The 15606-nt window shown below is 37.0% G+C and overlaps 1 protein-coding gene across 7 annotated transcripts in view; it reads left to right on the forward strand.

Annotated features, from left to right (window-relative positions):
* CARMIL1 (capping protein regulator and myosin 1 linker 1) overlaps positions 1 to 15606 on the forward strand; it is a 194158-nt gene that overhangs the window by 117855 nt on the left and 60697 nt on the right. For 4 of the 7 annotated variants that reach the window (XM_017813289.1, XM_017813293.1, XM_017813291.1 and 1 more), the window contains exons 18-23: positions 1728 to 1739; positions 3928 to 4009; positions 5329 to 5428; positions 5516 to 5570; positions 10776 to 10948; positions 13262 to 13330. In XM_017813289.1, coding sequence (XP_017668778.1) covers positions 1728 to 1739; positions 3928 to 4009; positions 5329 to 5428; positions 5516 to 5570; positions 10776 to 10948; positions 13262 to 13330 — 491 coding nt within the window. The remainder of the gene's footprint in view (positions 1 to 1727; positions 1740 to 3927; positions 4010 to 5328; positions 5429 to 5515; positions 5571 to 10775; positions 10949 to 13261; positions 13331 to 15606) is intronic. The other 3 variants (XM_017813290.1, XM_017813292.1, XM_017813295.1) reach the window with 1 other exon arrangement.

The raw sequence follows: 15606 nt of genomic DNA on the forward strand, positions 1-15606 counted from the left end.
GGAAGATGCATGCCTTGAAGGCAGGTCTGCAGTTTGATTGTCTTCCTTTAAAACTGAAAACATGCTCCCTCTTGGGCAGGTTTGCTTTTTAGCCTTGGGAGAAATTCCACTTTCCTAATTGATTAATCAATTCAGGCCAATAAGGAACTTCGGTAAAAGTTATTAACATAAGAGGCACTATAAAAATGATTTTAAATACCTCAAGAATAAATAAAAATTATTGTGACAACTTAATTTGCCTTAGCTTGTTTCCTCTTGCTTCTCTGTGCTTTGCTGTGCACTTAGTTTGTCAAGATTGTCCATACTCTTGCAGGGTGATACCTGAGTGGTCACAGCTTATGACAAAAGATCTGACATGGCCCTGGGGAGCTAGTTGAGGCAAAGTCACATAAAGAACTATGTGGTGGACTCTTGCCAAAACTGACATGAAACAGTTTAGGCTCAGGCCTTCTCCAACTTTTCCCTTTTTAAGCTGCAAAGAAAGCCTCTCACTTTTTAGAGACATCTTTCCAAGTCCACTTGAGTATTAACTGCTCTGAAAGTGCCTTAAAAATGCAATGGTTTCCCTTTAAGTAGAAAACATGCAATTTGATGAACATTTTGAGATCCAGTAATCCTTGCCTTAGGTTCATGGTCAATTGCTTTTGAAATGTGTACAGATTTCCTTATGAAGAAGAAAACCCAAATTGTAAATGCATTTCATACTTTGTTTTGGTATTTTCTACTTTCTGAAAAATGTTATTACTTCGAAGAGCACTACATGTAAATTCCAAATAGAAAAGCTTTCAAGTCAGGTAAATATGCTTCTGACTTCTGAGTAGAGAGATCAGATGGATGATAATCTATCTTTCAGAGGAAGGAAGGAAAAGGGAGGAGTAATTAAAGTAACAAAAATGAAGTCCTGTGATCATAACCTTAAATGAATAAATCAATAAAACACAAATATAAGTAATGAGAGTATAAATTAACATGTAAATCAAAAAGGGTTGACAGGAGAGAAAACCTTATCCTTTCATGAAGTAACACCCAGGATGGGATATGGAGGAGTCCTTCGAGGGATGATTAGCTTTATTGGACACCAAAGCACATGTGGTCATGGCTGCCTCTCATGACAGAAAGGAAGGAATCCTGCCCAACTCAATGTTGCATTCCTGTAGCTGGTCCCTCTAAACTGACAGCACTTCCTTGGATTCTTCCCTTAACATTTTTTTTTGACATCGCTGAGCTTTATCCATTCTCATGTGCTTTGGAAAGAAGTTATGCTTCCACCAGCAGGGAAGTTGATGTACCAGCAGCTGGGAGTGCTCTCAGTGGGCCCAGCACCTCAGGGTCCTGCTCCACCTCTCCCTGACCCTCTGGGATCTGGGCAGGGTAATCTGCACCCAAGAAACAGAACTGTGGGAATCTTGGAGCCAGTGACCGCTACTCCCAGTTCCTGCAAGCACACACTGTTAGGGATCTAGAAAGCTGATGCTTCAGCTTTGCCCTCTTCTTTCCTATGTCAGGCAAGCTGTACTTAACTATGGAAGGATAAATCTACGTTCCTTCCCTTTCTCACCATTTTTCATTTGCTCCCATAATAATTTTCTGGTATATTAACTCCAAGCTTAATCATTTTATATTGCTTGTTTGTTTGTTTTTTATTATTTTTACTATGAAAATTACATTTTTATTTCTACCTGCTCAGCACTGATGTATTTCACTCTTTTCCTTTCTGCTTCCCTTAGCTTGGTCACTGTGTAAGTACCCTCCATGCTTTACCTTAATTGTTAAATCAGTAAGCAGCTTTGTTTGCCCTCCCATATTGGTACCTCATAGCTTTGAACACACTTGGCATTTTTAATTGTAGGAGGGTTATTCTTCGTTTTCTGAATAAGAGCTTCTATTTGTAGTCTCAGAAGTCTATCGTATAGGAGATGTTGCAGAGGGGTTTTTTTGTCAGTATCACAGTCCACATTGCTGAACAGCACTTTGATTATCTGCTTTTACATATATATATGCATCATATTTTAACACAGTTGCAATAAATTATGATCCTAAAAGTCAAGTTGTTGTCGTCACTCTCAGATTAAATAGATATCATCATTTGTGCTCATGAAAAGTTTATATATTTAAAACTTTGAATATAGAGTTATCTGGTGCAAGACTGAAAGCTGCTCCTGAAAAATTGTCCATGTCAGCCCTCAAAGTATATATAGCATAAGCATATGGATTCTATTGTGAGTATAATTTTAGTGTATAGAACTTTACCCTGCCAAGAACCAATCCAGTTCTGTATATGATCTGCCACTTCCATAGATTCTGCAATGATATATGTGACACTCTGTGTAAAATGGTTGCCTTGTGGTGGCCCACACTGAGAGAGCAGCATAAAACAAAACTGAATGATTTTGGCTTTCGTGCAGCAAATGCTACAAATGCTCTTACAAAAATAAAGTTGAGTTATAATTTGCACCGCTTCTGGCCCAAATAGAGCTTGTAATATGACTACTTATTGAGAGGATAGGGTGAGGGGTAGGTAGGCTTTGATTTACGGAGAGGAGGAAAAGTGCCTTATGTTCTGTACCTCTTACACTCCAGGTGGGACTTATGATTTAAATGTTATCTCTGACCACCGTTCTTCAGTTGCTGAGGTCAAGTTATTGAGCTGCTTGTTAACCAGTCATATATCTCAAACTTCCTAAAAAGTGCCAAATCAAGTCTTTATTGAAAAATACTTCTAGAAGGCATTTGTGGTTCTTTGATTAATTATAGCATGGATAAAAGTTGACTGTCCACAGAAATATCAGCAGGTTGATTCAGGATATTTACCCAAGTAAGTCATCAAGTTAAATATTACACATTTTTTATGCACATGTTTGAAAAAGCTTTCCATTTTTTCGAAGCAAAGAAAGTAAAAGTGGAAAATGGAAAAATAGAATTTTTGTAGATATTTTTCCCTCTTTACCTTAAGTCTTTTTTGGGGGGATATTTATGGAGTGAAATGCACTTTATATAGTGTGCATAGCTGCAAGAAATAAGAAAATGCTTTTTCTTCTTTGGAAAAAAAGTTTTGTTAATTCAATAGCATTAGTAAATAAAAACTTTGATTCTTAATGTTGATGTTTTCCCCTAGACCATTTCATTGTTTTTTCATTAAATCCTGACATTTCTTTTAAATTCGTGTAATATTTCAGAGTAATATTATCATGATTGATACTTTGCAGCCAAGCATTTTTGTTATTGGTGCCATTTTTTTCTTTTATGACTATTTTTAAATTAAGAATAACTAAATTACTGTTTTCTCTTGTTTATGGTCTTTTTTTGGCCATTTTACAATTGGAGAACCTGAATTTTCAGTGACAGGGAAACATAATTTCGTTGGTTTTTTGGTTTTGGTGTTGGTTTGTTGTTTTTTTTTTTTCCCCACTCTACTTATCTTTGATCTGGACACCCTTTCTTTGTGCTAAGGGCTGAAAGAAGATGCTCGCTATAAACCTTCACTGTAGTGAAATTCAAGGGTGACAGTGTTGCATGCTTATGGGCTGTTTATTTTTTTTTTTAATTTAATTGCTGGACATTGGAAATGTCCTGGCCCTTTCATGTAGAGAATGCACAATAAAATCCCGCAGTCACTGCCTAGCACAAGTGCTAAAGGATTTGCTATGTTTAACCATTTAAATATTTTCCCTATTAAAACTGCTGAGTAGTAGTTTTAAGAGAAAGGAAAGGGAAACCCTTTTCTCGTTTGTGTGCAGATACTGAGAGTAGGGATGAGAACAGTAGGAATGTGTGCATAGGCTGTCATTTTGATGTCTATAACTTCTTCTGTTGCTGTTGTTTTTGCCGCTGCTAGTGCCTTCTGTATTCACAAAGCTCCTACCACTGTCTTCTGTGTGATCTTAAACCATAAATAGTTTGCAAAAATGGATGATGTTTTGTCTCTAGTTAAGATCTGGAGGTGCACAAGTCTTGGAAGGATGCATAGCAGAAATACACAATATCACCAGCCTAGATATTTCAGACAATGGTAAGTACACAGAACAGGAGTGGAGGCTCATGCAAGCTGAAAAATGCTTTTTATTTCAGCTCACAGTGTAATCAAGGATGCTTGCTTTTGCTTTATGATTATTGACCATATTAGTTATGGAAATGTCTCAGACCAAGAACTCTTATTGCTAAAAAATGTGTAAGAAATATTAATTTATTAACTCAAAAGTTTATGTTGTTTGAGATTAATGTAACACAGCAGAGTAAACTAATGGCACCAAGCTCATATTAGATCCAGAGGAAATTGGGCTTAAATACAAGAGAATGAGAAGCGAAATGAGAAATGGAAATGTAGTGAAAGAACAAAGGAAAACATCAGGTACAGAATGAGGCTGTGGTTGTAACACAAGAAGTTAGAGGGGGAAATTTGAAGCAAACAGTCAACCAGCTTCAGGTTAGAGAAGGCCTGTTTGAATATTTCTGCTTTGGAGTCTCTGTGCTTCCTAGCACAGATATTCCTGGGAATATCAGCTGGCTTCTCATCTTGCAGATTCAAAGTGTAGGTGTATGAACTGGAAGAATTCACTTGTTGTGTTTGCCCCTCTAACAACCAAATACGGAAGTATTTCAGAAGCAGTCTTCCAATACAATTGAATGATGAAGAAAGGTGAGATGGATTGACCAGTGGAAAGCTTTGAGAGCTACTGACTCAGCCCAGATATGCAAACAGATTTATTATTATACATAAGGATAGATATTTGAAATCTAAATTGCCCTATGAATCTGAATCCTAGGTCATTGTAATCTAGCTAGTGGACTCTTCAAATACATCACTTGTTTGGTGATAATAAAGCAAGTTTCTTTTTTTCACTCAGGAGTAGAATAAAATTTGGCTTATTTTTCAGGTCATTTTATTGATAGCATATTATGTTAGCCTTTTTGCAGGCTTTCAGACCTTGTTGGTACACAGCTCTACTAAGATTAAACAGTGGTTAGCAGAGTTTCAAAATTCTCAAAGGAACTTCAAACTCTACCTGACAGTGCGAGGAACTATTCTTGGGTGGTTGGACAATGGATAAGGAACTGATTTCTCTTCTGTATTTCTGAGAGATGCCTTCAATAGCTGATTAGGATGGAGATTTAAAGGTCTCCTTTTAGAGAAAGTATTTATTCTCATAGAAAGCAGAGGCAGTAATGAGAAAAAGATTTAAAAAGAGAAGAACGGAAATTTTTCTAGACCTTTTGGAAATTAGTACACTGATACAGTTACTTGAATGAATATAGCATTAATAACTGGACCTTGTTTGAGTCTTTTCTGAAAATGTGTTTTAATTCTTAATCTAATCTGATTCTTTACAGGCCTAGAATCTGACCTCTCAACCCTTGTAGTCTGGCTTAGTAAAAACCGATCGATAAGACACTTGGCATTAGGCAAAAACTTTAACAACATGAAATCCAAGTAAGGATTTTCTTTCTTTTAAATAATAAGAGAATGGATGAGGAGAAGCTGCTGATTTCATCACCTTCCTAACTTTTCTTCCCTCAGAAATCTCACTCCAGTACTTGATAATTTAGTTCAGATGATTCAAGACGAGGATTCAGTGAGTATCTTTCTGCCTACTATCATCATGTGTATTTGTACCCTCACAGCCTATTTCTGATAATTGTCTTATCCTTGTTAATTTGCTGCATAAGGTTTGATCACAATCCTGCACAAACATATCCGACATTTTGGGTTTGGGTTTTTTCAAATAGTAATTTAAATTACATGTAGCATGTAGGTGAGCATTTCTGAAGATAGTCTTAGAATCTGTGCTTGATGAAAAGTACTCATTCTAAATAGTTGGATGTATATAACCTAGTTGCTTTAGGTCTAAATTATACAGTCCTGCTGGTACGAATTTTCAAAACTTTTGAGTCCTGAGAAGAGATTACAATGGTAGTTTTCGCTGACTGGTGATACTCCTTCACTAACAAAAATTTTTTTTTTTTTTTTTAATTAGTAGAATGGACTGTTTCCTGATAGCTGTTCTTGGGTATTAACTTCTTTTCTTTCCTTACAAAATGCAGGATCACTTCAGTGGAACTCCTTTCTCCTTCAAAAGATGCAAATAAACTGTTCAGTGTGCTGTTCTTTACTTCTTTTAGTACATTAATCATGGGAGCAATTTCATAAAACACTTTCAGAATGCCTTGCTGGGATGATTACCCACTTTTGTAATTTCTATACTCTTTCCTGATCCTGAAAGACTTTTGTTGTTGGATTTGTATTCTTGCTGTTCCTGGCATCCTCGTTTTGGTTAGAAGGGAATCTTAAGATGCTCTGTTACTCTCATGCTTGTCAATCTTTATTCATCTATTCTTAGTCCTTTCATACTCCTTAATTTCCTGTGCAAGTAACAAGCAAAGTCTGCTTTCCTCATTCTCCAGAGACAGCCGACTTTTCTGAACACCTGCTATTCCTGTTGTCTTTATTGTCTCATGGTCTCCACATTAACTGCATTCTTATTTTCTCCTCCCCTCTGTGTCTATACCCTGGCAATTTTCACCAGGGTTTCTGATGTCTCTCTCCATGCAAGGTCATTAGACCCATATTCTGTGTTCCCCTTTACTTAGTGCTTAGTTGTGTTTGAAGTGGTTTATTCAACTGGTCCTCTATATTCTCTGAATCCTCTTAACTGGGATTAGTGGTACTGGTTCTTCTTGATTCTTTGCCTTTCTCCACATTTTATTATTTAAAATGTGGGATGTCAGTGTGATATGGAGAAGTGCTGCATACAGATACCAGAGCTGATTCTAACTGAGTTAACACCTGTAATGAAAGCACCTTAATGAAAGTCCTTGTTTCCACAAGTTAGTTGTAGGATTGTGCTAAGTAATGTATTGGTAGAACTCTGTATTACTTCTTGTACCTTTTCATTTTGTGCTGTGTAACTACCTCCTTCTACTCTTATTTCTAAAGGGAATGCTACAGGACTGTCTTTCCCTTCTTTCCTTTTGATACTGTACTGAGGAGTATAATTTGATCAGATAGCACCTGCTTCTCTTTGGACATTCATCTCTGTCCTAACCCGTTTCTCATGCTTATCCTTTCACAGCTGTCCTGAAGACTAAATCACAAGCAAATGTAATGTAGTATGATTTTTCTCTATTTCCTTCATCCCTTTGCTCTATTGCAGATGAACATTTCTTCCTACTCAGACCATATCCTAAAATACCTCTTCAACATAATCTGTGTCCTTTTACTATCCAAATCTTCTTCTTAAATATGCTGTTGTTTTGGTTTTTTTCCACCTATTTTATGACTGTCCTTTTCATACTACCTGGTCTCAAGAATAAAAATTTGCACCTTTCACCTTATTGTCCTCTGTTAAGTGTTACAACCTTCTGTTTATCTTTCTTGGATTCTGTTTCTGAAGCTTCCAGGTCATAGAAAAAGTAGCTGCTAACTTTTGCATGTATCATTCTTGCAGCTCTCCCTCCTTTGCGCCATTAGCTTCCACTTTTTGCATTTCTTTTCTTTTCAGCCCATGGGTGATGTCAGTTGTTGTTCCACTTTCTGCCTTTTCCACTGTTCAGTGGTCAGATGTGCTCCTGTAATTCTTATCTGCTGTGTTTTTCATGACGCAACCTACACAACGTGTTCTGTAGTCTCATCCTGTTTTCAAACAGTGTTACAATGAAATAATCTGCCAAAAAGTTATTTTATTTAGGTACTTCAACCATCTCCCTTTCATGTCATGCAGTAACATTTGGGATATAGCATATGATCCTGTTGGGGTTACCATGTCTCTTCTTTCCTCACGTTTTTTTTCTCTTGTTAATCCTCTTCAATGAAGGAATCTTGTTTCTTTTTGTCTCATCAAATGCTAAAATCAGTCTGAAGCATCTCCTAGCAGCTAAAGAATTCAGGACAGATGCTATAGCACTTTGGGGTAAAGGTGTTGCAGAAAGCTGCCTGGAATTGTCCTTGCTGTACCCTGATGGTCCTCATTCTACCATTACTATGAGTTTACTGCCACGGGACATTAAAAGGTTAAGATGAAACTGGGGAGACCGGGATGTGATGTTGCCCAGAGCACACTGCTTGATCAGTGTTGCCTGCAGGCTGGCACAGTTTAGGGACTGCACATTATCTGCATGGAAAGCTGAAGTAAGAGGCTTTAATCTGAAATAGTCATCTGCCAAATGTATCTTCATGTGTTTATACACACTTTAAATAGCTCTGTTGCTGTGTTAATGTGAGTCATGAGTAAAATCATTTGAACAATCAGTAGCTTGGTTCTACGACTAAAACTAGAGCGATGCGCAAATACACAATTCAAAAGCAGTAGTAGTAACCTACAGAGCAAAATTTCTCAGGTGTTTTATATAAACAAGAATGTAATATTTAGATTAATTTTTGGGGTTCTTTTCATGTCTTCTTTCCTTAGGTAGATGCTGTACTGTGCAGACTATAATATTGTATTCTTACTGTGCTATTTCTTTTCTTGTTGCAAAATCTGATGTTACACTGCAAGTATGTGGTATCATTACTCAAAGTGATAATCACTCCTGCATAGGTGCAGTGAATTACTAGAGTCCTGAATATCTTGTTAGCTCAATGTTTTTTGCAGAATTGGCTTTTTGAGGGTTTTTACAGTATTTTTGTACTTTAGAAAAACAAACTAAGTTTGATTTAATTCTTAAATGTGTTCCAGCAGGAGTATGGCAGAATCAATGAATAAAATCATAGAATTTCTAATTCTGTTTTCTTTACTTTGAGAATTCCTCTTCCTTAAAAAGATTGTGTTAAGGGACTTCTCTGTATTGGCAAAGTATTTCTTTTCTGCAGCAGAGACACTGAAGTGCTCCTCAGACTTCTGTTTTCTCAATACCTAGCTAAACTATTAAGTTGTTACAAGAAATGTGTTTGTAGGCTATCTAGAGTATTGCCCATATTTGTGGGGAATTTTGTTTTGTTATTTGTTTATTTCATTTGTTGTTGTTTGATTGGTTTTTTTACTGTAATGGTCAGATAATTTAATGAATATTTAGGTGGTGTGAAGGTGTCAATCCTTGCAGAACACAGTACAGAAGCATTTTCAGTTATATACTGTTTTGTCAGTGTTGAATGTGAGAGGTGAGAAATCCTTTCCTGGGAGGATATTTGAGGTTTAGAAAAATTGGTATGCAGGAGGGATCACCTGCAGCTAACTTACTTGAATGCCCATTTTTAAAGTGACACATGAGAAACAGAAGAAACTTCACATTCACAAGCTTATTGCTGATTTCTGTCAGTGCTGCGTCGTGCTGCTTTTTTGTGAATCTGTTGCAAAAGGTCTTCTCAAACTTGTGCCAAGAGCTCTTAAATGCCATTCTAAATGTGGTATTAATATTCTTTAGGGTACATATTGTAATAAAATTAGAAAACATAGATTAAGGGCATTAGCATAGTAATTTAATAACTCCCATTTAAAATAAAGCCAGCATGTGGCTTGTGTTATTGTTAGACTTTTTAATTATAAACCTGCTGTGCCTCCAAATTTTTATGCTTTTCCTCATTTATAAGTGCATTTCTTATTGTTGCAAGCTTTTTAGTTATCACTGTAATCCAGTGGTGTCTGGAGGCTAGAATCCCATTGTATAGCAGGTACCATGCAAGCACCATGGACCCTGGAAGGTGTGCACAATTTGATTGGTTTATATTCATTAATCTAAGCTTAAGCATCTAATGTAGGTGCCATGGTTCATTGTTACGAGATGTCAATTTTCCTGTGCTGGCAATTTGGAGATTTTAGGCTCCTAAAGTTCATCCTCCAGTACATGCTTAAGTGGGTGTATAATGACAATACGCTCCTCTGCATAGACTCACACTTGAGCAAGGGAAATATTTTGTGGAGTTCTCATACGTCACCAAAGACAAATTACAATTTTGGGAGCTGTAATATCTCTGCAAGACATGGGAATAGACAGACTGTAGTTCTTGAGCTCCTGCTGTTGAGTGTTGAGATACTGAGAATGGAGGGAATACGGGCATTTTTAGAAGAGGTTTTCTTAATGCTTAGAGTGTGACTTGCTGGAGCCAAATAAAGTAGTTTGAGCTTAATATGCTACATAAAAAAAAATAAACTTACTGAAAGATATTGCAGTTGCAGATGTCAGAATACTACTGTGAATAATATCTATTGACTTATTCATTTTAATAAATACTCATTACTGTTTTGGATTTCAGACCTGCTACAATTTTCTGTCTCTTTCCTCCAAAAGTCCATGCCCTTTGTTAAAGGAACAGAATCACTCCTAAAATTGAAGTAACAATAATAAAACCCTTTAAAGAAAATGTTAGTTTTAACAATGCCTCAGACAGTAATTTTCCTTTGGGTAAATCTCAGCCTGAGGGAGAAGAGGGGAGTTGTAGAAATTTTTATTTCTCACTGAAAATTCTAATGCTGATTAAGCAAAACCTGCTGGAGACTAGAAGTTGTCTTGTGAAGCTGGTGGTTGTTGTCTTGCCTCTTTTGAGGGTACCACTGTATTCTGTACTTAATAAGACTTGGGAAGTTGGAGGTGCTGCCACTTAAAAATACTTTTTTCACAGGGTGTTGCAGTTTAATCTGTGAGTGTGTATGTGTTTGACACCTGTGCTGTAAGTTGTTGACTCCCAGTTTATCATGTGTTGCAGGGTCTGCAGCAAACACAGAAATAACTTTGATGCTTGCTGCTGTCTCCAAAAGTTTGGGGAACTTGTAACTTCTTTTGGTTGATGTTTGAGGAATGAGTGCATTATCAGCTCTTGTTATCAGTGCCTTTTCTATGCTCCACAGCCTCTACAGTCATTGTCCCTCGCAGATTCCAAGCTGAAGACTGAGGTCACCATCATTATTAATGCCTTGGGCAGCAATACTTCTCTTACAAAAGTGGATATTAGTGGAAATGCCATGGGAGATATGGGAGCAAAGATGCTGGCAAAAGCCCTACAGATAAACACCAAGCTCAGGTAAGGAAAGCGTATTTGCAGTAAACAGTAGAACGTCTTAATAATACTGAGGTTGTTGGCTTATTCTCAAGCTGTTTCTCTTCAGAACCCTTCTAGATACAGCTACTTTATAGTGTCTGGAAGGATTCTCATCCTTTTTTTCTTAAAAAAAACCAACCCAACCCAGCAACAAAAAAAACAAGAGAAACAAATTGTCCCTACAGAAAAATTTCCATAACTGAAACTGGAGAAAATAGCATTTTCTAAATTTAAACAGAAAAACCTCTTGTTGGAACCAAAAGGGTTCTAAATTTCCTAGAATCACAGAAAAAAAACCACAAACAACTACATTGTTATAGAGCTCTGGATGTCATTTAATCCAATGTTCTTCTCAAAGCCAGGCCAACTTTAAAGCTATATGAGATTGCTCAGGGCCTTGTCCAGGCAGGTTTTGAAGATCTGCAAGTACAGAGATTCCACGGTGTCTCTGGGAACCCTGATCCAGTGTTTAGCCACTCTTCTCTTCTTCTTCTCTCTCTTTTTTACTGGAAACCTTTCCAGCAGAGAAAATTCTGATACTTGGGTAGGAAACTGAAGTAAGTTATTCTTTGTCTTCTGGAGTATGAGTTTTAGAACTGAGAGCATGTGGAATTCAGAATGGGTAGCAGTATGGACCATCCATCCTTCTTCTCTCCCCTGCCTACCATGTTGATGGACCTTGGCATCTCTTCTCTGCAGCTCCATCCGCCCGACAACTTCACTGCTTTTTAGCACGTCTGGCACTGATGGCTTGAGAGTTTCACTTTTTTTTCTATCCAGTATGTGATTTGCAAACAGTAAAACCCTTAATCAGCATGAATCTGGATGAGGACCTCTAAATATGTCACCCTCATCAGGAAACTAATCCTCACTCCTCTTGTCAGACTGTACAGATGAACTGTCCTCAGTGTACTGTCTGTGTAAAGAGACCACTCTGTGCTTGGTCTCTGAGTATTTGATCCCTGGAGGGTAAGAAATTCCCCAAAACAGTCTTGGCTATTTGTTCAGAGGCAGAGATCCTGGTCTTTGTGCCACTATGCCCAAACTGAATATTAAAAATGTCAAGAAAACACTGGAGGGATGGCTTAGCTTTATTGAATGTATTAACCTGAAATGACCACAGTATCTGAAGAAATAAAGCTTTGATGGATTTCAGGATGGCAGACTGAAATGTTTCACAGTACACTGAATGTCACAGTTGACATAATGTCACTACAGTCTGTGGTGTGATTACAAACTGAATAATGCAATGGTAACTTTTTGGCTCTGCCAAAAATGATATAAAATGACATCCAGGTAGAAAAATAAACACATTTTTCAATAGTAGAAATATCCAAGATTTGACCCTAAGCATATGGCCTTTGTAGGGTGAGTGTAAAATCTATCTTCCTCTCTTCCTTACCTCCATCATTCCATCTAAAAAACAGAGGGATTACTATGCAACAACAGAAGGATGTCAATACTTGTGAAACCCTGCCATCTCTCTTTTTTTTCTCTTTTAAGCACCACAAGTCTTTGTTCGTTTTTATGACTTTTTTTTTTCAAAACAGCTACAACTGATACTCTTGCAGAAGCAAGATTTATCCGCTTGTCTGTCTCTTCTGACTACTAATGAGATCTTTGAACATGTGTTTGCAAGTTGGCAGGCAGTCTGCTTGAGTGGTCTGAACTGGGGGAGGAGGGGCAAGGTTTGATCACTCATATCATTATTGTGTATTCAAAAGAGCTACAATTTATGCACCTAACCTAATGGTTTATATTGACAGCTACTTATGTTGCATGTGGAATCACAGGAACTGTATGATGAGCCTAGTGCAGGGTTGAATATGTAATAGCCTGCAAATTTTGACAACCAATCAACATGATTTTTTTAAATACATATAGCCTGTGTAGAGATTGTTCACTTACTGCAGTTGTCTTGGTTTTTGGTGGCAGCTTGCAAAGCAGACATTTGAACTTTGTTTTTGATGCTGTTACTTGAAAAAGCTGGAATTCATCTCCAAATCTTTCTATTAGCTGTATTTTAGAAAAGTTAGGCTTTTATGTTAATGATGGAAAATATAGTAAAGTCCCTTTTAAAGTAAGAGAAAGTGAATTTTGTAGTATGTTTGTCCATAACTTATGTCATTTCAAGGTTTATAACTAGAATATAACTAAAAACAGGTTTTTAAAGCGTTGCCCTCTGCTATACAATTTTGAACATTCAGCACTGTATTATTTCAATATGCAAAGTTTCAATATAGATTTATTTTCGTTTAACTTTTATTTTTCTTTCCTTTCCCCACCACTTCTCAGAACTGTAATATGGGACAAGAATAACATCACTGCGCAGGGCTTCCAGGACATAGCTGTGGCACTGGAAAAGTAAGTTCTCAGGCAGTTGAATGACTCGGGAAGAGGCCAAAGACTTACATCCTGAATGATCTGAGCAGCTGCAGTTCTCACCACAGCCAATACCATCTTGAAGATGCTGAGTGCTCTTAATTTAAAGTATCAGGGTGTTTAATCTAAAGGAAAATTCATGATTTCACATCCTTCAAAAGGATGGGAAAAGGCTCTGTGGCTCTTTCATCCATACTTTGCTATCAGCATAAAGGCCCTCGAGTTCTGCTGTTAGCGTTAGAATTCTGAATTTGGTAATATTTTCCCTTTTCTTCATTCTCTTGTGTTGGTAGCATGCAGAAGTTCTGTTCTAGTCAGTGAATGAAGCAGTATATAATAATAGAAAATTACTGAAGTGTGCCTTTGTGGTCTGACTTTTTTTTCTTCCCCCTAGGAAGTTTAAACTAATAGTGATGATCTCAGGAATGCATTGGTCTTGCTCTGGTCTGGGTCATTTTGCTTCCATGAGTTTACTCACAGATGCAGCCATTACCAGTGATGGATGCTAAATTGCTTTCATCTCTCTCCATCTCATTTCTTTATATGTTATTACTTTTCTTAAGAGAGAAAAAATATGGATTTAAATTAAACAGCAGTTAAAGTTGTTTCACGTCATTAAATCCGTCAGATAGGAACAAAGGCTCTCTTTAGAAGGTGAAGGTAACCTACAATTACTACTTTTTAGACAAGATATTTTGTAAAACTGTATAAATACTTAAGGGACCATCTTAAGCCTTGGAGGGGTCATGAGGCTAGAGCTTATGAAGTTACTAGTTTTATGAAACTCTTGTAGTTTATATCCTTGGTTTCAAAATTAATTCAGTTGCACTGATATGGGAAATTAGATAAGTGATGTATAATTAAGCAAATCATCTTGCAGTGATTCCATTGATAGTAGTGAATGATAATTTGCAAAGGTTATTTGTCAACTTGCAGGCATTTCTCTTTTAGAGAGCAATAACATGGGGAAGTCTGGTAGAAAAGGGAATACACTTATTTTCTGCTTAACATCAACTTTTCTGTTCTGAAATGTTTGGATGAGTAACTAGCAAAGAGGAGGAAATACTAAGGCAAAAGCAAATGATCTTAAAAAAAAAATGCTGTAGATAATTGTGTTACAGTGAACTCTGTTGAGGTGGCATCTCATTTACTTAACTTCGAAGCTGGGGTTATTTTATGTTGCCTTAAACATTTTTTAATTGTCAGAAGCATTGATAACATCACAAACTAAGCCACAGGCAACAAAGGTTTAAACTTGAGAGAGGGACTGTCAGTACTGGCTGAAAACAATTAGGCTGTAAACAATCCATCTTGAAGATATTTTGAAAACATCCTTCACCCTGTGTTTCCTAAAAATACCTGAAACCATCAATATTCTGTAGGAAAGAATCGTTGCTTAAACTGGAATGAAATACACTGAAGTTGCTTTGGGCATATGTGTTGTACGTGTTATTTTGAACTTAAGAAAAGTAGTCATATACTAAACCAGAAAAAAAAAAAAAGAAGAAAGCTAGACTTCAGTAGTATGGGAAGAAGGCTTAGGAGAATTGAGAGGGATTGTAACAGACTTCAAAACAGGCCAGAGTAATCAGAATATTGTTTCTGTCCCCTTCTCCCAAATTTTCTTTGTCTGTTTATAATTGTGTGAAAATGTTATTCCTGCAAGGGAATTCTGGAAGCATGGCTGTTGGCAGAGTTTGCCCCAGGGGGTCCCAGACAGCTGATGGGAGATGCTGAGAGGTTCTTCTGCAGAGTCCAGTACAGGTTTCAGTTCAGGGGAGCATTTGAGAACAATGCATCCTCTTCAGCCTGGCCATTAAAATCAGAGACTTGTGTTTCTGTAATTTTAATGTACAGATAAGCATGTGCTTTGCAGCCTAGAGCCTGCTTTGTCGTAGGACTGTATAGTATTGTCCCATGTTCATTCCTAAAAGATTTTTTTTTTCTGTATGGACTGACTGAAGAAATAGCTTAAATTTCAATAACTGATGAAAAATGCTGGGGTTTATTAGAGGCCTACAAATTCTTCCCATAGCAGTGACATGAAAATCACACACTCTGACCTGCAAATCAGATTATCTTATTCCCGTTTTTGTTTTTTTTTAATAGGCAGTAAAATCACCACCACAGCAGGAAGTATATGTCATGAATAGAGCAGAAGTTACTACAAGGGAAATAAAATATGATGAAATGTAGGACCATTGTCACACATGTTGTACGTAGAGGGAGAGGTTTTTAGGACATCCTTTCCAGTCTTT

Source organism: Lepidothrix coronata, unplaced genomic scaffold (assembly GCF_001604755.1).
Source record: "Lepidothrix coronata isolate B3197 unplaced genomic scaffold, Lepidothrix_coronata-1.0 Scaffold40, whole genome shotgun sequence".
Lineage (NCBI taxonomy): Eukaryota > Metazoa > Chordata > Aves > Passeriformes > Pipridae > Lepidothrix > Lepidothrix coronata.